Source organism: Carcharhinus amblyrhynchos, chromosome 26 (genome assembly GCF_965287045.1).
Source record: "Carcharhinus amblyrhynchos chromosome 26, sCarAmb.v2.hapA, whole genome shotgun sequence".
In the NCBI taxonomy this organism is placed as follows: Eukaryota; Metazoa; Chordata; class Chondrichthyes; order Carcharhiniformes; family Carcharhinidae; genus Carcharhinus; species Carcharhinus amblyrhynchos.
This window is the reverse complement of record NC_137349.1, coordinates 25,631,733-25,657,395: the sequence shown is the minus strand read 5'-3', so window position 1 is coordinate 25,657,395 and position 25,663 is coordinate 25,631,733. Positions and strand designations below refer to the sequence as shown.

The 25,663-nt window shown below is 39.0% G+C and overlaps 1 protein-coding gene across 4 annotated transcripts in view; it reads right to left on the bottom strand.

Annotated features, from left to right (window-relative positions):
* LOC145358559 (ran-binding protein 3-like) overlaps window positions 1-25,663 on the bottom strand; it is a 99,667-nt gene that overhangs the window by 31,082 nt on the left and 42,922 nt on the right. For 3 of the 4 annotated variants that reach the window (XM_080212716.1, XM_080212713.1, XM_080212714.1), the window contains 4 exons: window positions 22,744-22,815; window positions 22,443-22,508; window positions 13,566-13,658; window positions 8,110-8,243 (listed from right to left, as the gene is read on the bottom strand). In XM_080212716.1, the coding sequence (XP_080068842.1) occupies window positions 8,110-8,243; window positions 13,566-13,658; window positions 22,443-22,508; window positions 22,744-22,815 (365 nt within the window). The remainder of the gene's footprint in view (window positions 1-8,109; window positions 8,244-13,565; window positions 13,659-22,442; window positions 22,509-22,743; window positions 22,816-25,663) is intronic. The other variant, XM_080212715.1, reaches the window with a different exon arrangement.

The window sequence follows — 25,663 nt, the reverse complement described above, 5'->3', positions numbered from 1 at the left end:
CACGAGGAGAACATGCAGACTCCACAGTGACCCCAGCAGGGAATCGAACCAAGGTCCCTGATGCTGTGAGGCAGCAGAGCTGACCACTGTTGCCGCCCAATGCTCCCTGACCTGCATTTCTATTTTTGTTTTCCAGCATCTACGGTATTTTTGCTTTTGTCGACTTAAAATTAGACTTCTTGCTCCGTGATTTCAAGCAAACTACAACAGCAAGAATTTTTGAGTTAGTTGTAAGCTAAAGATAGAAGAAGCTGGACTTGGAATTGTAGAGAGCAGATTTCCCAAAATAACAAAACAAGATTCCAAAAAAAGCAAGAAATGGGGGTCAAAAAAAAGGTCTCAGGAAGACATAAGAAACAAAGTACAAGCAGTTAAACAAGGTCCTGTTGGATGAATCATTGAATCCCCAGAGAACAGAAGATGATTTGACCCATCAACTCTGTACCAGCTCTCCGAAGAGCATCCTACCCAGGCCCACTCCCCTGCTCCATCCCTATAATCCTGCACATTTACCATAGCTAATCTACCTCACTTACACATCTTTGGAGACTAAGGGCAATTTAGCATGGCCAATTCACCTAACCTGCACATCTTTGGACTGTTTAGAAGTTTTAGTAAAAAGCAGAGAAAGGGTTCTGAGATAAATAAACTGCCACAAGAACTACATTTAAAGTCCGCTAGGTGAAATACCAGACAGCCAAGGTAAATCAAAAGTTTGGTGACACCTCCATACAGCCTGTGAAGCATAGCTCTGTTGGTATGGCTGAGTACTTGAGAGATCGGATGGAAGCTTAAGTGTACATGGCAGGAATACCAAAAGTAGAGGTCGAAATCCTGGAGGTAGCTCCTTGGTGAAAGTATCCAAGAGAAAGTATCATTTGGGGGAAGATTTCAAGCATGTTCTTTGAGGCTGGAGTTTAGAAACCCTTGTGTGGAAGTCAGAGTTCCAGTGAGACCAACTGGCTTGAAGTGTGAAAAGCATTTGGGAGGGGATTTGATGAGAAATCCACAAGTTGTGTTTGGTGACATCTGTCACTCGGTTTCAGAATGTATTGTTTTTGACGACAGTTGGCCTGTAGTTTACATGGATGGTGTACTTGTTGAGAAAATCAGAGTATAAGGTAAAGTTTGTTACTTACGTCATCGTTATAAATATGTACATACCTGTAAAGGTATAGTTGGGGTGAAGGAGTATTGTGTTATAGTTAAACTTTCTTTGTTTAATACATTTTTTTGTTAAATTTTTTGTTTTTTATTTAAGAAAAACTTGGACGAGTTCATGGATGAGAGGGGTGTGGAGGAATATGGTCCAAGTGAAGGTCAGTGGGACTAGGCAAAAAAATGGTTCGGCACAGACAAGAAGGGCCAAAAGGCCTGTTTCTGAGTTGTAATTTCCTGTGGTTCTAAAAGTTAATTGGCAGTCCTCTGATTCTGTTCATCCACGTCTTCAAAAAAAATTGTCGCTACGATTGATTGATCAAACTAGGTTTCACCCTGGGATCCGAGTTATCCAGTAGTAACATCAATTGGGGTCGTTAACAAGGATATTTGTACTGGGAGAGGGACTGAGAGTTTAGATGTGGTGAGGTGGGGACCGAAAGCCTCCAGCTCATGGCCCAGAAGCAGGACAATGAAGACACTTATTTTCTCCCTGAAGTTGCTGCCCTCACCTTCCTTTAGTTATCCATCCAGCCACAATTAATCCCATGAAACAGGTTAAACGCCAGCCTCATTAAAAGATGCTGTCAACCAAGTTTTATTTGGGAGGCTGAAAGGACAATGCTTGTCAATTTGTTCCTTGATTCTTTCCATCAGTACATTGGATCAACTACTGTATTATGTCTAGGGACTGACAACTCCTTTATATCCTTACATTACAACGACACAGCATGACCATTCAATTCCAAATTACAAAAGGCATATATTAGAGAGAGAAGGAAAGGGGGATAATCGTTGCAGTATAAACATTAAAACTACGCTGACTGAACAGAGAGAACTATAATTATTCTTTAGGAGAAGTCATTGGAGCAGGTAAATTAATCCCTTTATGGTATTTGCTTATCAGTTTTCTGTCTAGTGTTGTACCCTCAATGTCTTCTGAATTCTGTTATATTTCATTTTCTTCAATTAACTTAATATGTATATTTTGTTCACTTCAGCCATTAAAAGCCTCAAGCCTATTGCACAGATCACTCCAATTAGGATAATTGTTAAATATCCAGACACACGCATCTCCAAGGGAAAAGTGAACGAAAGATATAATCCTGGATAACAGGGGACAATGTGCACCTGTAAGAACTACTAACAGATTATTGAGAAATGTTTCAATGAAACTCTTAAATTGTAATGAGATGCAACATCAAATTAACAACAGATCAGGAACGTTTCAGGTTAAATTGTTTGTGCTTAATTTCAGCTTGGTAAAATCAGCTTGATTACTATGAGTAAGTCAGCAAAGGATTCTATTACTAATCTGCATTCACTGATTCTGGCTGGAAAACATACACACTGTTTACTGGTCATACAGAGTCATTCTGGCACAGGAGGAGGTTGTTTGGCCCATTGATTCCATATGAAGCAATCCAATCAGTTTCTTTCCCCTGTTCTATTGCACAGTCTGAAACTTTACTTTACCCAAGTGCCCATCCAGTTTCTTTTTACAAATTATTTATCATCTCTGCTTCATGGGCAGAGTGTTGCAGGTCATTTCCACTCACCACTTAAAAATTTCTTCCTCACATCCTTCTGCATCTCTGGCCAAAAGCCTTAAATCTGCATCCCCTAATCTTGTAGTTATAGGTAATAGGTACAGATTTGCTTTGCTTATCTTATCTAAACCTATTACCTTGTAAACCGTGATCAAATCAATCTCTTTTGCTCCAAGGAGATGAATCACAGTTTCTTCAACTTGATCTTCTGGTTAAAATTCTCAATTCCTGGAACCATTCAAGTAAATCTCCTCTGCATCCTTTCAAGGATTGTCACGTTCTTCATAAACCGCGCTGACCAGATTTTGATCCAATGTTCTAGTTTTGGCCTAACCAGAGCTTTAGGCAGGATTCAGTGTACCTTCACTGCTTTTGTTCTCCATACTTGTATTTGTGAATCGCTAGATTCTTTATGCTTTGCTGACTGCTGTTTCAATATGTACTGTCACTTTCAAAAATGCAAATGAACCCCCAGATCCCATGTCCCTGTACACTTTTTAGAACTGCATCATTTCATCAAAATTGTCTCATTCTATTCCTTCTGCCAAGTGCATCGCCTCGCACTTCTCTATTAAATTCCATCTGCTACATGTCTACTCATTCTACCAATTCTTTGACACCTCCCGCATATCTAAGGAAGATCAAGACAAGCAGTTCTGTGATCATCGCTTCTGCTTCCTTTACCAATCTGGGATGTAAGTTATCTGGACCAGGAGATGTAACATAGAAAATAGACATTCAGTCAACCAACATCCCCAGAGCTTGCGCCACAATTCAATGTGATCATGGCCGATCTCCTATCTCAACACCATACTCCTGCTCTCTCTCCATTCCCTTTGACTTATCCATTCCATACAAAATCAACCTTTCCAGTATGTCTTTCCAATGATTTTTCGTTCCATCCATTATCTGTACCATCTCAGCTTCTTCAATATTTCGACACAATCCTCTTCGTTGGTAACACCGATACAAAGTACTCATTAATATTCAACCTGTGCCCAGTAACACTAAGCATATTTCACCACCTCCTTTGTCCCTAATCGACCCCATTCCACCTTACTGTTTGCTTACTATTTACATGCCTGTAAAACAATTCTGGATTCCCTTTTATATTCCTGTCATTCCAGTCTTGTATTCTCTCCTTGCCGGTTTTATTTTCCTCTTCACTTCACCTTTAAACTTAGTGTATTTGGCCTGGTTCCTGCATGAAGAATTCACCCAACATGCAGTTGTGTTTTGTCTCATCATGTTCTTTGTATCCTTTATCAACCAATGAGCATTGATTTTAGTTGCTTACCTTTCACGAAATACATCTAGACTTTAACTGAATTATTAGACATCATTCATTTGATGTCCTGTCAATCTTCGGTTCCATTTTACTCTGGCTAGATCTCATAGAAACTAGAAGCAGGAGCAAGCCATTCGGCCCTTCGAGTCTGCGCCGTTATTTATTACAATCATAGCTCATCATCAAATTCAATGTCCTGATCTGCCCTTCCCCCCCATATCAACCCCAGGACCTACATCTAATTTCTTTTTGAAATCAGCTACTTGCTGTGCAAGTGAATTTCACACATTCACCACTCTCTGGGTGAAAAAATTTCTCCCCAACTCAGTTCTAAAAAGTTTACCCCTCCTTATCATGAAACCATGACCCCTGGTTCCGGACTCCGCTGCCATCAGGAACATTCTTTCTGAATCTACTCTGGCTAACCCTGTTGAATGGTATAAGTTTCTACGCAATCCCTTCTCACTCTTCTGAACTCCAACGAACACAATTTAAACCGACTTAGTCTCTCATGTGACAGACCTGCCATCCCAGTAAACCTTTGCTGCACTCCCTCTATAACAAGGGCATCCTTCCTCAGACAAGGACACCAAAACAACACACAATACTCCAGGTACGGCCTCACCAACACCCTTTATGATTGCAGTAAAACATTCCTACTCCTGTACTCAAATCTTCTTGCTATGAAGGCCAACATACTGTTAGCCTTCTTTACTGCTTGCTGCACCTGTGCGCTTCCTTTCAGCAACTGATGTACGAGGCCACCAAAGTTTCACTAAGCACCCATCTCTCTCAATTTACACCCATTCAAGTAATAATCTGTCTTCCTATTATTGCTAACAAAGTGGATAATCTCACATTATTCACATTATACTGCATCTGCCATGCATATACCCACTCACTCAACCTGTCCAAATCACGCTGAAACATTTCTGCATCCTCCTCACAGCTCACCCTCCCTCCATACTTTGTATCATCTACAAATTTGGAGATAATAACATTCAGTTCCCTCTTCCAAATCATTATATAATGTGAACAGTTGGGGACCTAGCAAGATATCCGTGGAAACTTATTGACTGCTATCCCTGACACAAATACTCGATCCTTCCAGCACCAAGAAAAGATTGCAGCCTTGTGCACCATCCATAAGATGCACTGCAGGAACTCACAGGGCTCCTTAAGCAGCATGTTCCAAGCCCATGACAACTACCATGAGCAGATACCTGGGAACACCACCACCTGGAGATCCCCCTCCAAGTTACTCACCATCCTGACTTTGAAATATATCACCATTCCTTCGCTGTCGCTGAATCAAAATCCTGAATTCCCTCCCTGGCAGCACCGTGGGTGTACCTACATCTTAGGGACTGCAGCGGTTCAAGAAGGCATTGCACTACCACCTTCTCAAAGGTAACTAAGAGTGGGCAATAATTGCTGGCCTAGTCAGCAATGCCCACATACCATTAATGAATTTTAAAAATATTACACAGCAAAGAGGAGAATATGCCAAAATGTGTCTGTGCCAGAACATAACCCTAATTGTCCCCACGGCAGATTTTAAAGGGTTCCAATGTTGCTCCGTCATAGCTAACCTAACCAATACGTCATAGGAAGAGGAAAGCGTATTGAGCATTTTTGACAGTCGGTTTTCTCCAGCAGCTTAAGTAGACTGCCTCTGCTCACATCGTTGAATGCCTTAGTGAGATCAACGAAGGTATTGCATCATGGTCAATTCTGTTGATGATATTTCTCTTGCAATGGCCAGACTGAGAAAATCATGTCAATCATAGAGTCTCCAGTTCTGAAACCCACACTGGCTTTCAAGCTAGATGCATTCAGCTGGGATCTGCAGTTTGAGAAGGGCAACATAGGCAAATATTTTTGAAATGAAACTCAGCAGGGAAATATCTCAATCATAGTTACAATCGCTGTGGTCACATTTGTTCTTGTAAAAGGTAATAATCTTGGCATCACGCATGTCCTAAGGAATTGCTTCCTCCTTTTAGTAGGCGGAGAATTTTGTGCAGATATTGCAGGCGTGCCAGTTTCCCATGCTCGATGAATTCACACCGGAGGTATGCCCATGACAAGCAAGACAATAGCCTTGATAAATTTCTCCACTGTGGGTTCAATATCCAGCTCTGCCATGACAGGCAGGCTTTCAATGGTGTTTAGAACTTCCTCGGTGACAGTGTTGACACTGCTGTGTTCCACCTATCTCTTCAAATGTCTATTGCAGTCAGTAATCACCAACTTGGCCTGTGTTTTTGATACAGCTGATTTCTTTGCTGTTGGACCTGTTGCCTTTTTGATTCCTTTATGCCTGCCCCTGGTATTTTCATACAGTAGAAGCCCTACAGTGCAGAAAGAGGCCATGTGGCCCATCGAGTCTATGCTGTCAACAATCCCACCTAGGCCCTATCCCAATTATTTACCCTGCTAATCCCCCTGACACTAAGGCAATTCAGCATGGCCAATCCATCTATTTTCTGTGTCAAAAGACATTTGGATATTCAGGCAAAGTTGTAACCAATAATAAATGGTGTGTAGCGTTACAGGGATAGGGCCTGGGTAAGACATTCAGGTAAGAGTCGTTGTAGACTTGATGGGTCAAATGGCCTTCTGCATTGTAGGGATTCTATGCTAATAATTGGTGCTCTGCTGGACTTACTTCAAGTGGCTTTGTGAATTCAGAAACTTCCAGCTCAGATCTCTCTTGTAATTTATGATAGTGGGCCATTTGGCTTCAATTGGAAGTTCCATCACGAATGATGTTAGCCTCAAGCCAGTCAGCATTTTTCCACACTCAATGTGTTGAGACTGCAGTATTTAGATGGTGTCTTGACATATGTTCCTGTCTAGCATGTGTTATTGACCAGCTGCAAGTCTTCTGTCAGTCCTATGCACATAGTTCTGACATTCCAGTTTACCGACTAAAGAGTTAGTATCATCTTTTTCTTTGTTTATTTCATTTGCTTGCCTGGTGCAAAGGCACTCGTCAAGCAGAGACTCTTAAGCTCCAAGCACCCACTGAAACAGCTGCATGATTGCAGATTAGTACGTTACTAGTCAGGGGCTGCCCAACTTTGGTGGCTGACCAGTGTGGTACAATAGTCCTTCCCACCATTGGAGACAACCGTAGCACCTATTTTCTACACCAACTGAGTTGGGCTTACTCTTTCATAACTACTGCATTAAAGCTCTGCAGTAAAACCATAATGTCCTCTCCAGGTTTCAAGTCTCTACAAAATTTATAGAGACTCTGAGTTGTCCAAACATCAGGATCACCCTCTTGATCTCCACAGTTGAGTCCAAAAGTACGTAAAGCACATTTGGCACTGGCTTGGTTGCAGGAGTTGACAGAAAGGTTATATATTGAGCCCAAGTCATTCCTTATAAGTACACAGCATCTCCATTGGCAAGTCCTCAGCTTCCTTATGGCGACACATGGAAATTGGGTCCATCATGGTACCAGACTAAAGTTTCAGAGGGACTCAAGAGATTTGGACTCTCAGATGTGCAGTGTACAGAACCACTGGCACGTGGGCAGGCCCTGACATTCATCAACCAAACTCCCAACTATCAGCTAATAACTCCACTGCCTTTTGGACACCCCAGGATAATAGAAGGCTAAGGTTATAAAACCCTGACAAAAAACCTGGATTGAGTCCAACGGCAGATTGATGCATCAATATAATGCAAATTCCAACGCTCTGGACAGTGAAGGCTGTGTATGTAACTGAAGCACGTAGGTTTAACTTTCATCCAATTTTCTACCTCACCCATGTCAAAGAGAACTACAAAGTCTTTACTAGTTTCTGTTGTATACCCTTGTCTGTCAATATACTGACGTCTAAAGGATTGTAAAAGACCAACTGCCTATTTGGTGGCAAATCCACATGACCAGACAGATGCATATTTAATATGGTCAACATGCAATCTTGAAAAAAGGCACCAGGATCCATAACTTAGCCAGTTTTACTTGAGTTAGGTCAGTCAACATTTAAGAAATAAAAATTATGTAGGCAACATCTGTGTTGTTGTTAGACATTTACAGATGTTTACATGTTTCAAACTCAAGAAATTCCAATTGCTTCCAGCCGTGTTACATACCGTATGACTAACTGTGCCTGTAGAACTGTTGGTAGATGGAGTCTCTTCGTCTGATGTGCTGTTCAAGGTTACAGAAGAAGCTGTGATACCCTCCTCAGTTTGTTTGCTCACACCATTGGTGCCACTGCTGGCAACTGGAATATACGTAAATAATATTTCAATTAGATTCAAATGAGCTGCTCTCAGTTTTGAATTACTTGAAAAAGGACAGTTATCAGAATATGGCTGGAAGGTAAGGCTATACACGTATGCAGCATGTTCAGTATTGCATTTCCAGGTGACCCATCCATTTCACAAGACAGAATGTTGGCACACACAACAGAAGCAATCTAAAACTGGGAAGCAAATTCCTCAGATTAGATTTAGTAAACAAAATGGATCTTCTGTAATACAAGAGATTGGATTGCAAATACTTGTAGAAATGCTCAGTTAGAGAAGATACTTTCTTACACAAACTCAACTGATTAAGTACTTTGAAGTAATGTTGGTATGTCGGTTACAGCAGAAAGTTTTCAGTTAGAATTTGCTATGGTCACAGCTTATCCTCCATTTTTAATTATTTCAATTTCCTTGAAGTTGCTAAAACTGTAGAAACAACCATCATCCTGGACAGCCTCACAGCGTAACAACAGCCACATAAACCAACAATAAGCATGGGAAGGTAAAGTGAGTCCTGCCTCCTCCGTAACAACATGAAGTTTCACACGACCTCTTTCAATGCTGTCCAATCCTTTTTTACTTTAATTTCAGCCTCAGTAGTTTATAAAGCACACTTTAAAACTGATACCAAATTTTGCTGAAAACCTGACATGGGCAACTAACTGGAATCACCATTTCACAGGTGTTTATCTGATGTTACATGCTCCTATTCCAAGTGTCATTGTGCTAGCAAGAACAGCTTTGTTGAATTTACCCAGTATTTCTTCTGTGACTCCCACTTTGGAGAGTGTCCTGGATACTCAGTACCAAGGAAATTTAGTGAGCAGTTCGGGAGCGTGCCGTTCTGCAGCCCTTCTGTACTCCCAGCTGCAGGATTATACTTGAAGGGCGGAACTGTCAAGGAGGAAATATAGGGAAAATCAAGACATTTACAGTTTGGGTAGGTGATACTTCTCATCTAACCAAGCAACCCAAATTGTAATCCAAGAAATATCCTTCAAAGTAAACCTTTACCTAGCTGTGTATTTTTAAAAGCCAAAAGAAAATGACTTCCTTATTAAAGCTCAAGGGTTTAGATGTTTATAACGACGAATGTGCATTTCATTTTCTCAACTAAGTAGTACTTGAATCAAGGAGATGATGGGTCAAGCTTATGACATGGAAGAATCACTAAATTTTAGTCCACAGCATCACCAAGAGGTCGTTAAAAACATTAAGCTGAAAGCAAAGATTCAGGTTTCAATTTCCAAATGGGATTCGTTACAAAATTAAAAATTTTTGATAAATATCTGCAATGAATATTTATAACTGGTTATTACCTACGCACATAGCAAGATGACAAGTAGGGGTGTGTAGTTTTGGTCACTCTTGCTGAAGACTGACATACTGGGAAGGTTTCAGAGAAAAATGGCCAGGATATTTCCTATCCTTATGGCACTAAACATGCCATGTTTAGTTAAACATTTTTGGTGTTCATTGATGAAAAGATTGAGGAATAAGACGGGTCTTTAAATTAATGAGCCATACAGAATTGGAAAATAAATGCACATGCCTCAAGCAAAGTTAGAAATTAGGAGTAAATAAATTCCTGAGGATAGTGAACACGTGTAACAAATGTCTAATTTTGAGGGTGGTGGAGGGGCTGAGGCTCACTCTTAAACAAGAGCCGGATCTGTAGAAAGGGCATTGAGTATTGCTGAGATATTAATGGGTCTGTTTATATTTTTTCAAGGAAATGTAAAGAAAGTAAAGAAAGCATTCTTTAAGTTAGGTAAGATGACAGTGGTTGTGCTGAACAACAGACTCTCAAAGCAGCTTTGATGAAACAACTGTATTTGACTCAGATTTTTGGGTATTCATTATCAGTAAAATCATTCTTTATGTAGAGGATTGAGAGAACATGGGATACTTTGCTAGACAGAAATGCTCAGCAGGTCTGGCAGCATCTGTGGAGAAAGAGAAAACAGGGTTGCTTTAGGTCTGTGGCCCTCCATCAAAACTGATGAAAGATGACAGACTTGAAACATCAACTCTGTTTAAGTCTCCACTGAATATTGTCAGGCATACTAAGTATTAATAACATTTTCTGTTTTTATTTGACTTTACAAGAAATAATAATTGACGTAGAGATCAAGGAAAAAATAGATACATCATTGAAACAACAGAACACTGGGGCTTCGCAATTATGTTTTGATTTTTCTAATGAAGAACCAGCACAGACAAAATGGGCTGAGTTACTTCATTCTGAGCTGTAGTTTCCTACATCAAGGACCGCACTGTATCCACTGGCTGTAAAGGATGTTGGGGCATCAAGGTTATGCAAAGTGCAATATAAATGCAAGCTTTTCTTTTTCTCTGTCTCTGTAAACTTCCATGACTACTAGTAAATCATAGTATGGGAATTCAGACTCAACATAAGCATGATCCTATCCCTTTCATCATATTAACTTTCCTAACTGGTATGTGCATCTTTGACGTAAAGCTCTGAATCTTGGTTATTTAAGCTAAGTTTCATTCTTTAATGAACAATTTCTGTAAATTCTTCTCAAACAGTTATATCCCCATTCTACAACTGTTCACAAACAGCTCAGTCACACAAAAATGCAAAAATTAAAAGCATACATTTAGTTTAATCTGTACTAGCATGAGCTGCCCCAACAGAATACTACAAAACATGCACATATATACCTGACATTGCACAAACTTGAGACTCCACTGATTGAAAAACAAAGAGCAGACAAATCCAGTAAAACTAATTATAGCATTTATTGGTTTTGATTCAGATTGTTAAGTTTGCCAGAACATGGCTAAATGCACTGCAAGAGGTTCTGTATTTTTCTCAAAGAATGAGACATCAATGTTGCAAAAGTAATTGCACTCAAGCATGCTCCATCGCCCTCATGCCATTTGTCGTCAGAAACTTACACAGAAATATTTACATGGACAACAGCAAGCAACTTTCCAAAGCCACTGGACACACGCAGAGGGAAATTATAACTGAATGAGTTTTGTGAAGTGAGCACTGAAAAGGACATCCAGAGCCTACTCTTGACTGGACACAAATCATAACTGGATGGGTGGTCATATTGCAGTTTCACCACACCAGGATACACTACTCACACAGGATTGCATAGGATATACACAAACATGCCAATTGGCCCCTTCAGCTTCACGTCCATCAATGATAAGAATTACATAAATAATATTATAAAAAGCATGGCTGATGCTTCAGAATCCCCAATTAACCAAAGGTTCTGAGGCTACGTTGTGAAAGTGGTAGGAACTTCAGCTGTAATTCGCTATTAATGTGCCAGTAGACCAATGTCATTCTGTTGCATATGAAACATGGACAAGCTAAGTATTTTTTCATGTATGAAACATCAAAATACAGGATCTTTGGGCGAGGACAACATTCCTATACAACACACTCAACATGCGCTATACAGAATTCTAAACCAAGTAGCACACTCATGGATATAAGTCCCATTTTTCTCCTCTGCACAAATATGTTCACCAACATTTCAAGAAAATGAGTCTATCAAGATTCAGATTCAATCCTGCAGGTGTAAATTATTGCACATCACTCCATCCAAATGGAGAATTACAGAGATGGCACCAAGAAATAAACAAATGTGCAAAAAGGCAAACTACCTATTAAGACTGGCAAAATGCTACACCAATGAAAGCTTTGCCATGAACCATAACATTGGTTGATAACAATCAGTACTGATCCATGCAATGAATGTCCATCATCACCAGATCAACAGACTATATTGTGAGGATCTTTGAAAAAATATTTAATTTATACACTATGCAACTTATACTTTAACATATTCACAATCACTAAACGGGATTCGGAGCAACGCTTTGCTATCAGAGAAAGTGAGTTTGGGAACTTACAAGAAATTCTGAAATTTTGAAACAAGAGGCCATAGCATGGCCTGAAGCGTATTCAAATTCCTCTCTTCGTTCTTCAATTTTCACTTTATTGAGCACTGTTTTTCCCTCTACTTTTTCTCATTTCGTCCCCAATTTCATTACTTCTTTTACTGGTTTTCAGTGTTATTTTCTCTTTTGGATCCTGTTTTACCATTTATCTTTGATTCTATTGATTTCACTTGTTATAATTCTTTAATTCTTCATCTTACAAAAATGTCCACTACTCATTCCTTTTATCCTCTTTGCTTTTAACTGCATTGTGTTGATTTTCTTCTTTTTCAAAGCCTGCAGGGATACAGAGTCTCCTCCACCAATTACAGCTGCCAAGGCATCAACAACAGCTGCCCTTGCTCCTACTGTGAAATGAGAACCCCAAGCACAAGGATCATTTAAGTCCAGCGTAAGTTACTGCCAGTGAAAGGAATGTGCTAGGGGATGAGAGTAGCGCACATACATTTGCGAAAAGCAAGCATATCATTTGGAGCTTGCAGATAGATGAAAATAATACATCACTTGCCCTCACTGAGGGCGATACCAGGTGTCCACGATTCAACTAACTGCAGCACAATCCAGGGTGTTTTTCTTATGCATGTTATAATAATGATGGTAATTCAGAGCCCTGCACTTCATGTTGTTTTTAGGTGGTCCAATCTTTCCCATATGTCCAATGATAGTTGGCTTACTGGTTAGGCCCTGGTTCCTAAGCACAGTATAAATGAAATTTTCTTTATGGTAGTTCACGTAGATTCTCCAGTGGTTTAAGTCTGAATCCCGGCTTTGTAAAGGGCGGGTTTCCCCTGGATGCTGTTTAAAGTATGTCAGCTGTTGAGTCGACTAGATGAACAGTCTGTGTGTCAATGAAGGTTAAAGGTACATTCCCCTACAATTTAAAATTTTAACAGGGTCATTCTCAAAAATAATCCTGGCCTTAGCTTAACAAAATAAGGTTCATTGGTGCTTTCATCAAGATCAATCCTTTGCAGGAGGATGACTTGAATGTTAATAGTGGGAAAGGAGATGTGAGAAAAGGAAAGGAAAAGAAGAGCACAGAATGGAGAAATTTGGGAGTTTCCAACTCCAGCTGACTTAGCTGGAATTGGGAACATGGAACATTCCAGAGTGAGCCAATCCTGACCATTGGCAAGACTCAACATAAAGACCAATGAAAAAAATATTTCTACTAAAGCAAACATCTCAAAATTTGAATTCATACTTCAGGTGAGGATTAGTCTGAGGATTACATTTAAATTTGATGAAAATTGTAAGGGGAATGCAACTTTAACAGCATATGCAGACTGGCAACAAAACTTCCGAGAGGTTAGACAGTAGAAAGAGGAATTGCAGTTCCAACCAGTTACCGTTTTGTGTAAAGGACTTCGGCTGGGGTGGCTGCAGGACAGCTGGACGTAGGACGCTCCGCTGCTGCTCCTTGGACTTCTGACTAGGAAGACCTGCAAGACCAAACAACTGATTTTACATCACCTCAGCTTTGTTTTTATTCAAGCAAGCTGCTTTGAATAAAGCTGCAATTCTAGTATAGTACAACACTGTGTTGTAATGTTAAGGAGAACTGTTCCAAAACAGTCACTCCTCCTATTGAACAATGTTCGGGTACAGATCCTGTTGCTAAAAAGCAAAACAGGGACAGCGTGCAACTTGCAACACTGAATGATGAATTTTACTGGCAGAAAAGCATCTCTTGCCAATCTACACAACCTCTAGCCAGGTACATTTCCACAAGGTAAGGAAAGCTGCAAGTAGAGGCAAGCTTAATACGGGAGATTGAGCAATGATGCCCTGTGCTGATTAGCAAGATGTTTAAACATCAGCATTGTAGTTTAATACCAAAATGATGCCTAATAGAAAAGAGGAGGCAGTCACTGCTATCATACAAGAGTTCAGAAACTGAAGATTTAACCCTCTAGTATCTGCAACATTGAAGCTTCCCCCTCCATGGTTATCAAAATGTCGCAGACAAACAAACAGTACAAGTTTATGGCAACTGCAAAGTGATTCACCAGTGTATATCACAAAGTAAGTGGTCAAATGACCATGTCGAAATGTGGAACAAGATTATGATTGTGATCATCGTCTGCAGTATATTCTATTAGTATGGGAACGAGTAAGATTCCAAATACTTACCTCTGTAATACAATTCCAGGTCACTACAGTTTCTGCTGTAGGGATTGCCACGATAGAAATAAAAACTGCACAACACATTGCATTATAACATGGTGAACGCAGAGGATGTGCTTCAATTTGTGAATACAATGGCATCAGATTTTTCAGCCAACCTTTAAAATGGACTTCAGGACCCCATTTGATATGCAAGAGGTGCTCTTCTTCAAAGACTGCAGCCCGGAATCTCCCTTAAGGTGTTCAACAGACACAGCCATATTTCAGTTCCATTAGTGAAATTGAATGCACAAACAGCAGCAACTAATTCCCTACGACAAACTCATTTTTAAAGCATTTTAATTGGAGTCGACATCAAATTCAAATGGGCTTGGTTGTTTACGTCAAATAATTATTTCAATGGTGCAATAACTGCTGTGAACATAAGACAGCAGTATGACATTCTACCCAAAACCCAAAAAAGCATTACAAAACAAAGATTCCACATTCTTTATGATCAAGTCACCAAAATCCTATACAAATTTACATATGCCTGAATCACAGATATATAGAACAACATCTGAACTACTTTAACGACAACTTGCATTCATGCTTTCCAACCCACACCTCACATGCTTTCCTGTAGCTGTGTGTTGTCAGAGAAAGTATCATTCCAGAAAAGAGAAAACATTGACACCTCAGAAGCTGCATGGTAACAAAATATATCAATTTTTATGTTTTAAAAATGAAGCCCATTTTTAAAACTGCTCTGCACATAACCGAAGTATAGTTTACTGACATTTTCAAAAGATGTTGATAGAAATTACAGCAGACACAGCTCATTTAGCCTGCTCTGCTTGTGTTGGCACCAGCACTTTACCAGGAACTACCTCGTCTAATCTAGCCTGTGTCCTTTCATACTGTTTCTTTTCAAATGCTTATTTAATCTTATTTTGAATCAAGTTATGCTGTTTGCTTCAACAAGAATGTGATTAAGCATTCCTTGCCCTAATATGTGAAAAGAATTCTAGTGAATGGATCCAACTCCATAACAATTTATTAATCACGGAAAATAAGATATTAATTTACCTTTACAACACCTCATCATTTTGAAAATCCAGATTACATTCCTCATAACTCTCCCAGGTCAAAAGCCCCATTTTGAGTTTTCCTTCATAAATGAGATTAAATTCCCATATAATTCTTTGTTTGCTCTTTTCATATCTGTACTATTGTTTCTATGAGGTGTCCAGAACTGCCCAATGATCATTTCATACAGGGCTTGGAACTCCTATTGTTCACAATATTTGTGAAAGATATTGACTGGACTCCAGTAGTAGCTGATAACACAAAGATATGTAAGCAGGTAATAACAGAATGATTATCTTCAAATGGTCTCTGGCTGAAATGTGTCAAGTCACATTTTATTTAGATACATATCACAGAATGGATATAGCATGAGATTTCAGCAAACATGTAAAAGATTAAATCTGAGATGAATGCGTGGAATTAAGCAGAGCCCAGTTCAGCAATACACAAAGTATCTCCTCTCCTCTCACACGGAGAGCACAAGTCAAAATATGTATGTGTGTGTGTGTGTGTGTGTGTGTGTGTGTGTGTGTGTGTGTGTGTGTGGGGGGGGGGGGGGGGGGGGGGGGGGGTACGCGCGGCAGGCAGGCAGACAGCATCCAAATTTATCTTTAGACAAATTAAATTCAGAATCAGGTCGGGGAAGTCAAAACACAAACAGCTCCTGGTGCCCATCAGTTATAGAAGGCATCGAATGAATCAGTGGACACTGCATTCAAAGTTATTTGGAAAGAATCAAATGGGGAATATAGGCACCTGATGAACTTATAGAATTTGGATCTGTACCTGGTATAAATTTGCCAGGCTGAGAAGTAGGCGTAGGAGGATCACCATTCTGCTCATTGTGAGACCACAGAGGCCGAAAATGAAAAGAATTTAGCTTATTAATCATATCCCAAAGCAGGTATCTAGTATGAGGCAGTCACCAGTAAGCAAAATTGTTTACTAGATCGCGCCTACAAGTCCAGATGTTATACTTGTACAAATCAACGCTGAAACCAATTCTGAAGTAACTTTTTTTAAGTGACTATCTCAAACTCCACACAGATATATTTGAAAGGATTCAGGTAGCAGTGCTCAGAAGGATTTCAGGAAGAAGGCAATTAAATAATAAAGAAAGATTTAAGCTACTAAAATGTTTTTTGTTGAAAATTTTGTTTAGAAGGGTCTTGATGCAGGGGTCTTCAAAATAATCGGTAATGTAATGTTGGAGCTTTTGAAATATGGATAATCAGCATAAAACTGGAGCACAGAAGAGCAAAATTCAAACATCTCAGGTAAGACTACTGGAAAAACCTACTCAGAGGAACAGACATAGAACAGACTCCGAGAGATAGTAATTTTAGTTGGTCCCATATCTGTTGAAGATAGATGGTAATAACAATGCTCAAGCTTCTTCAAAGCAAGTAGGGACATTTTCTTGGCAAATCACATAAAAACAATAGAACACTTCACTAGAAGGAGTAAGCTTGATGAATTATGTGGTTCATTTTTCACCAGGGTCAACACAGGTTTTAAAGGCTTCATGACCCATTTGTTACCCAGAAATTGTATTGATATTCACAGCATATCTTTTGCAACATGGAATTTGCATGAACGGTTTCTAATCTAATTGAACATACCCCACATACTATCCCCAACTCATCAAAATCTACCCCAGATAAATTTCCAAACTGGATTAATTTTAAATTAGAAAGTTTTCCAGCCTTTTTTATATCAATGTAAAAGTGTTCTTCTTTACTGTGATTTGTGGATAGGATCCATGCACTGTGAGAATTCTCAAGATTAAATAATTTATGGAATAGCTAAGTAGGTTTTTTTTCTCTTCCTCTTCCAAGTTTAAGGTCATCTTAAAGAATCATTAAAGTAGTCACAAGTGGAAAGAAACTGGCTTACTCCTGCCAAGAGATCGAGACTTCTCATTTAATTTTGTCTTAATGGTTTGACACGTGACTTGCGCAGCACTCCCTGCAAGAAATATTTCCTTTGTTGAGCCTTTTTTCTGCATTCTAAACAGAATCACCAAAAGAATGAGATAAAAAAAGTTACATTTCCCAGGCATTCTCTTGACCACAAATGTCAAGTGGTTGGATGTTTGTATAGTGAGAGCTATTTTATTTTCTTAAACAGCTTGGAGCATCTAATGTCCATAATTAGATTTGTATTCAACTGTTCAATATTCATAGCAATACAACTGCATTCAAGGTAATGGAATCATAGTGAAAACTAAATTGCTTATAAAAACAATCGTTTACAAAGCTTTGCAATTTAAACTGTGATATAGCAACAGTTTGAAAATCCACCTGCTGAACTATAACTAAAGCCTAACCAAGTCTCAAACAAAATCATGCCTTAAAACCCAACATTTGTCTGCCTAAAAATCAGACCCAAATAGGAAGCTGGGAGGATGAAATAGAGGCAAACACCAAAATCTGTTCAGCTACTTTTACTGCAAACATAGAATACTGTTTTATTAATTTACTCAACAAGACAAATAAAAAGCTACCCATACTCTATACAGACAAATGTTAAAATAGGTGTCATTCTGTTAAAAACCAATCTTGGTTAATTGATGATATATGGCAATATTGGCAAAACTGGTGCTGCATGCACGTTGGCTCGACAATGAAACCGAGGCTTTATACAGAATTACCACAAACGAAATGGCGCAGCAGCACAAAAGTAATTTTCCCATCAATTTAGTGAAAGATGGTCTACTTTAAATTATTTAGCATTGCCAGGATCAATACACAAGCTGTCGATCTAAATATACATACCCGTGGAGGGTATCCACAAAGCCTCCTTTCAGTTGCCTTTGAACAACAATATAAAAACTTGGTTTATTGGCTGAGGATTTCTAAGAAATTAATCCTTCAAAATTGTATCAAAGAAAGAAATGAAAATATTCTTTCATAGGAAGTCTCTCTCTCATGATCTACTAATTTCCCATCTACATAAGCTCAGATAGAATTGATGAATACAAGGCATACGTCACAAATAAGAATTATGCCTCCATTCAAAATATCACACAACTACAAAATTAAAATGTACCATTTTAATGCTAATCCACTCGTTCCAAATACTTGCTTTCTAATAACTGTTCTGAAGTGAAAACTGAAAAAAATTGTTTGCAAAACAACATCAGCCACAATGTTTGTCAAACTGGAAAATACTCAATTTCAGCTGACTGCCTATACAAACTAATTGTCTGATGAAATCATAATTCACTCTTGTGCTCATAAATACAGTAACAAAACAATCAAATGGTCTGATGAAAGAAAACTTTGCATTTCCCTAACGTAATGTTATTAAGTTACTTTGCTGATATTTAATGATCTTGTTAGACAGCATTTACAGACACACAATGCAATCTGACATTGTGGTAGAGGCTAAGCCATAGTGACTGTCACATGTTGCATTTAGTTAAAAAGTGTTTGAACAGCACTCATTAGTTCCATTTTTAAAAAGAACAAGCCTGGTTTACATCTAGTGAAACACCTTTTAGTTTGGACGCCCAGTTCATATTTATATTCTACATCAAGAGTTTTTACTTCAAAAGTGCATCATTTCTCTGACGTGATACGTACAACACAAAGAAAATAACACTATGAATGTAATCTAGCAGACAAATTCCAGCTTCAAAAAGGAAAAATACGATCAGTATTGAATGTTTTCAACTCTGCTGTAAGATGTTGATACACAAAACATACATGAGTATTCCTATGGACACAGAGTCATATCACCAGCAAGCAATAAAGGGGGTACTGTGCAAATTTACTACAATGATTATGTGGAAACACAAACATGAAGATGCGGAAATTGGGGCTGTTTTTGCGAGAGTATTAAAAAAAATTAAGAAATAATTTGATTAGGATGTTTAAAATTATTGAAAGGTGTTAACAGAAACAGAGTGTTTCCAGTTGATGGGGTAGAACAGACAGGCATAGATAATTGACATGCAAGAGATTTAGGGTAGGGGTATGAATCCATCACAAGGTTTGGAATTGAAGCAGTTATTGTTTCAATACGTGAGAATAGATATCAGAAAGGGGAATGAAAAGATGAGACAACAGACCTGACACAGAGGATTAATACTGGAGAATAAAAACTAGTCTGAGCATATGCAGCAAGACCTGGGCATGGGCTAGGTAGCAAGTAACATCCGTGCCACACAAGTGTCAGGCAATGGCCACCTCACAACAAGCCATCACCCCTTGATATTCAATAGCATACCATCTCTTTATCGCCGCTGTCAACACCCTAGAAATTACCAGTGAGCAGAAACGGAAATGACCTGCCATATGAATACTACAAGAGCAGATTCAAAGGCTGGAAATTCCGCAATGAGTAACTCAAAATCTTGGAACTTCCTTCCTACAGCACTGTGGCTGCTCCTTCATCACATGGACTGCAGTGGTTCAAGGTGGCGGTTCACTACCACTTTTAAACAGAAAGTAGGTAATAAATACTGGTCTATTCAGTGATGCCCACAGCACAAGGATGAATTTTTTAAAAAAATCTGAAGCGGTTGGGGCAGATCACCTGCTTCTATGTTGCAAATTATGTGCAATTTTGTTCCTGCCTGCAATAAAGTTGAACTGTTTAATAGGGTAGAGGAGCATAGAGATGGGTTTTCAGAGGGCTTGAGACACATATTATCGAAAGATTACTTTTCAGAGACTGTCTACCCACACCTTCACCAAACTACTGGGGCACAGTTACATTTCATTGATGCAACCGTATTAGTTCATTCATGTAGAAGACAACTGGTTTTTCACTCCCATTATTTCAAGTTTCCAAAAAACGAATAGATCTCAAAAGTTCTAAAAATATTCCTCAGCCACAAAGCTCATTACAGTATTCTAATCAATTTAGGCAGAAAATCCAAAAGTTGGCTTGTGCTAAGAGATCTAATATAGATATACATCTACATCTGCAAACATTACGAGAGGTATGATGAGGTCAAAGTTGTTTCCAATGGATAGCAAGCCATTGCACTCAATTCAACATCAGCATTGCACTGGCTATAGCAACACTGCACTTCTTGTATCTAGGCTTTCTTTATTAATCGTGACACAGAACCTTAACATTTCAAAACAGCTATATAGAAAACCAAATCTCAGCGCCAAAGTAAAATCAAAATTCAAGTCTGCACATAGATCTGCACAAAACCAGTTTACATAGATGACTTAATAATGCCATTTTTTGAAGATGTGTCTACAAAAACATACATTGCCTGCAAGTTGATCAGAAGGACCTGCACAATATTAAGCTATCATTTCAAATTACAGCACTCGCTGCAGAGCTTCTGACATTAATTCTAACTGTGCATACTGCCCACAGAACACAACAAGTCAAGTGGGACTTACCTCTGAGTGAAAATACAAAAACGCCAACAAAAGCATTACATGTGATTTTGAATTATTTTTAAATGAATGTTTCCAAATCATTTTAATGACACATCAGTACTACAAACTCAGGGACAGCACAAGTCATAAAGGGAGGCCTCCATCTACTTGTTATTTTATACTGCAAAGATTACTGTGTGAAACTGAACTCTTTTTTTAAATTACACAGTATAAATGAAACACTTTCTCAGGTAATACAAACAAAGTTAATACAATTTTCTCCAACACAAAAATGTCAGTCGTAAGTTTTCTTTCAATGTTTAAACAGTATTAGAATATGTTAACATTCCAACAATTAATCTAATTTGTCTTGCAGCACCTAAGCCCACATATACACTTATTCCTGCTACAATCACACACTCAGCTGGTCTCTGAAAACACAATTTACATAAGTGCACAGCCAAAATGAACAGTTAAACCTGTGGACAACTTAGCGTAGTATGCTCACACATACGCAAGAGTCTCTTGCAGCAAAGCAGGCAAAAGTGTAAATATATATGCCAGCTTGTTAATTAATTTATATAGGCTTGTATAACATCAGATTGAATGTGTACAGAAAACAGGAAATGTATGATAATTTGTGCAGAAACACATTTCATAAGAAGGGTATTTAGAAGATATACAAGCTATCTCCAGTTTGACACACCAATATAGTTTTTGTTGATTCTAATCAAAAATACCTTTTATATTCCAGCTGCATTTTATTAATATTTTTAAAGTACAAGTTATTTCAGAAGGATGCAATGTAACATGTTTTCTTCACGCTTTACCACAATTGTTCTTTTTGATCAAAGGTATAGTTTAAAATGTGTTTCTTTCCCTCTGTAATATATCTTTGGATCTCAGGAAAGACACCAGTTTGATGGATTCTGAGCCAAAATTGCTACTGTTGTAACAATTCAGTGGGCAAGCTCACATACCAGAGAACTAAATTTCCGACACAGTTATGAACTAAGTATGCATCTTAGTTAAATTTGTTAAAATAGATAAGATTGAGTGGATAGTATTTTACAACCATTTGAAAATTACAACATATCTAATTAACAGATTAATGAGAAACTATTCACCTTAATTGCCTGCTTGAGGCAATAACGTCACTATAATTTTCAAAATAGGCACAATGTAGCTAAAATCAGTATTATACAAAGCTCCCTGCACCTTTTATCTCAAATGCAGTTGCTTGCAGTGGGGAACAGTGGCATGTTTTTGCTGTAGCTGAGAACACAACACAGCATTGATTAAATTCACCCTTACTACACCTTACATATAACCCCCACTGGGCACTTGCAGTATTGCACCTTCACGTGTTCCTCATGTACACAGAAAATTGCAAATATTAGAGGGAGCTTGACTCTGCTGCTACAGGAAATACTGCTCGAGGTACAACGCACAAATTAATTTCTCCCCAGATAAAGTACAGCATGAGCATGACAGTACTGCATAGTCTTCCCGTTGCAACAAGGGCACAATCCAGCAGGTACAGCTGTTGTATTATTACCTCAATATACTACCTAGCGGAAACAGGAGTATCATATTTTGCTCCAGTAATCCAAAACCTCAGGCAGAGCATCTGGAAGGTGCAAAGATACCAGTTTCTTTATGACCTCACTTAATGGTACTCACCAGCACTAGGAGCCTGGCCATGGATTAAAGTTGGGGGTTTCAGCCGAAAGCCAACATTCTTCTCATCTAAAGAGAAAGACAACCAGTGATTAATCTGAGATGTATATTTATATTTCTGCACACCTACATTTTTTTTGTGCAAGTCATATGTTGGGCAGCCCACAAAAAGGACAGCACAGGGAGTTCACATCCATAGCATTGGGTCTTTCAGCTTCTCAAGTTTTTAAGCAAGGTAACAAGTACAAAAGAGGGCTAAGAGAGGGAGGGGAGATACTTTACAGTGCTGGATTATAGGACTTACCTGGCTCTGAGTCAGAGTTGCTGGCTGCTGCCTGGCAGAAACCCAATGGCATAAAGACATTATTCTTTGGAACTGTAAGATAAGAACAGTGGCAGTGAGTATCAATAGATCACACCAATTTTAATAACCCCTAATTCTACAGATTACCCACCGGTGGCTCTTCCTGCCAATGTTTTTTTTCACTTTATTCCAATCCAATTAAGTCAAATTAAAGCCAATTCAGAGTCCCAACAAGTTGGGACAATTCCCGATCCAAGCTGACAAGACAGGACTCTCACCTCCTGTCTTGGGCTTGATCTACATGATCCAAACTGATTGGAGCAGGTGTAGCTCCTCCTCTAAGGCTTGATCTAATTTGCATCTTAGCCAAAAGGCCGAGATGCCGCTTTAAAAAATTGCTTCAAAAGCTGAAACGTAACCTAATGACTTCAACCAAGTGCAGCATGTCGATGCTACACTTGATCTTAGCCAGAAGGCCGAGAAGCAATAGAAATGATCCCTAAGAGCCCTGCCAGGTTTTCATAGTCAAGGGAAGGACTGCCAATAGTGCCAGTGGCTTGAAAAAGTGCTTATTGGTCAAAGCAACATACTAATGTGCAACTTACTCTTGTCTGAATCACCAAACTATGGCACAACATAGTGAAAGGGATCAACTTAGTCATCATTTGTTTATCTATTACATTTTAGAATGTCAGTTGGGCGAAAAAGATTTGCAATTCAGAATTTAATTCTAAAACCTTAGCATACTAATGATTACTTCCATTTGACTAAGAGTCTGACATAGAACCTCTGATGAGATGATCAATTGAGAAATTGGCAAAATCGTGCATGATAATTTGAGCTGATCATGTCTAGCGTGCCATACTCTAAATTTCAACAACAGTTTTTAAATCAGTCTGTCTATCAAAAATTTTCTTTCAAATGTGTTCAATAACGTGCAGAAGTCCCAACACTGCTGTAGGATTCAGTGCAAGAATCCGAAGTTACTGAAAATGATTAAATGTGCCAACCGGGAGTCCAGTTCTGAAGAAAGATGAACGTCCAGTAAGAAAAGTAGAAACTTCTACATTTTAGGTAGCAGTCTTTTCATTCCCTGAAGAAAGTTCAACCACATACGAATGCAAAATTCTTCTATCCATCAATATCAAATAATATCCTATTATAATTAATCAAATAGTCTTGAAAAGGCTCCCATTGCAGTACCCAATGTGCTTGTCTTGTAAAGAAGTGGGTAGGTGTATAAGCCTAAATGTCATTGTATTGCCTTGGACCTGGAAGCAACAACAGTGAGGAACATTTCTAATTACTTTAAAATGCTTGGGGAATCCAATTGTTAAAAAAAAATTGAAATTGACTTTTAAAAGTTTGTATCTACTGTAAAGAGTTTGCATGAACAGTAAATGTAAAATCAATTACGATTTTTGGATAAGAAGAAACACTGGTCCATGTGACCTTGGAACGCTTGACCTGGAAGCAGTCCCAATAGGAAGGAAGCAAAAATGTGCAGGCAGACAAAAAAAAGAGTAATGGGACTGCTGGAGAAAGGCAGTAGTCAGCAAGACAAGTTGGAGAGCTGGATTTCTGTGCAGTTGAAAAACTCGTTTAGAGCAGCTATTGCTGTATCTTTCATTTCCGAGTGATTGAATATCACAAATCTGCCATACCATGCAAAAATAAAGGCAGTTTTGGAAGATGCATCAGGGAAGAAAGTTACCTGGAAATTTGGTCCATGTGGCAGTCAAACCCCTTTGGTTAAGTACTTCAGATTTGATGCACGCTCAGGGACAAGAGGGTGTGACTACGAGGGAGGTACATACAGGGATCCAGAAGGTAGTTCTGGAGGAGCCTCAGCCCTTCCACTTGTCCAACCAATAGGAGGTTCTTGCAACCTGTATGGACGAGAGCAGGAACTGCGATACGGGGGCCATCCAAGTTGGGGGAGTGAAAAATAATGCACTATTAGTAGGCGACAGTTTAGTTAATGAGATAGATACTGTTCCCTGCAGTCAAGAGCATGAATCCTGAAGCCTGTACTGCCTGTGCAGTGCCAGTGGTAAATACATCTCATCAGGACTGGACAGGAAATTGGAGCAGTAAGAAAAGGATAATGTTTTTGTGGTCTACTTTGGTACCAGTGACACAGGCAGGACTAAAAACAGATTCCACTATAGAAGTACAAGCAGCTAACCGTTAGATTAATAAGCAGAATGGCAAAGAGAATTCCTCTTTATGGGGGAAACATAGAACTAGAGGTCATAGTTTCAGAATAAGGAGGCTCTCATCTAAGATGGAGTTGAGGAGGAATTTCTTCTCGGAGGGTTGTCAATCTTTTGAATTCTCTACTGCAGAGAGAAATGGAGACTGGATCACTGAATATATTCAAAACTGAGTTATACAGATTTTTGATCAACAAAGTCAAGAATTATGGGGCGGAGTAGGGAGGTTGGTCAAAGAGAAAAATGGAACTGAGACCCAGATTAGATCTTATTGAATGACGAAGCAGACTTGAGGGGCCAAATGGCCTTTTCTTGCCTCTACTGCTTATGTTCCTATCCATTTGGTTCTCAAGCGATTCAAAACTTTCCTCCTCCAGCAGAAGTGAAGACCTCAGTTGGAATACCGTTGGGGACCACAAATCTGCAGTTGCAATGAGCACAGAACGTTACAGCACAGTACAGGCCCTTCGGCTCTTGATGTTGCGCCGACCAGTGGAACGAATCTAATGACCCTCTAACCGAAACTATTCCAATGGTATCCATGTGCATATCCACTAACCATTTGAACGCATTGGTATTCCAGCTGAAGTTTTCAAAGCTTTTGCTCACATCAAAACTTTGTGCACTTATCCTACAGAGTTGGGGAGAAAAAAAACTCATCCCAAGTACAGGGACATGATGATTGTGACAACTATCTACAAGGA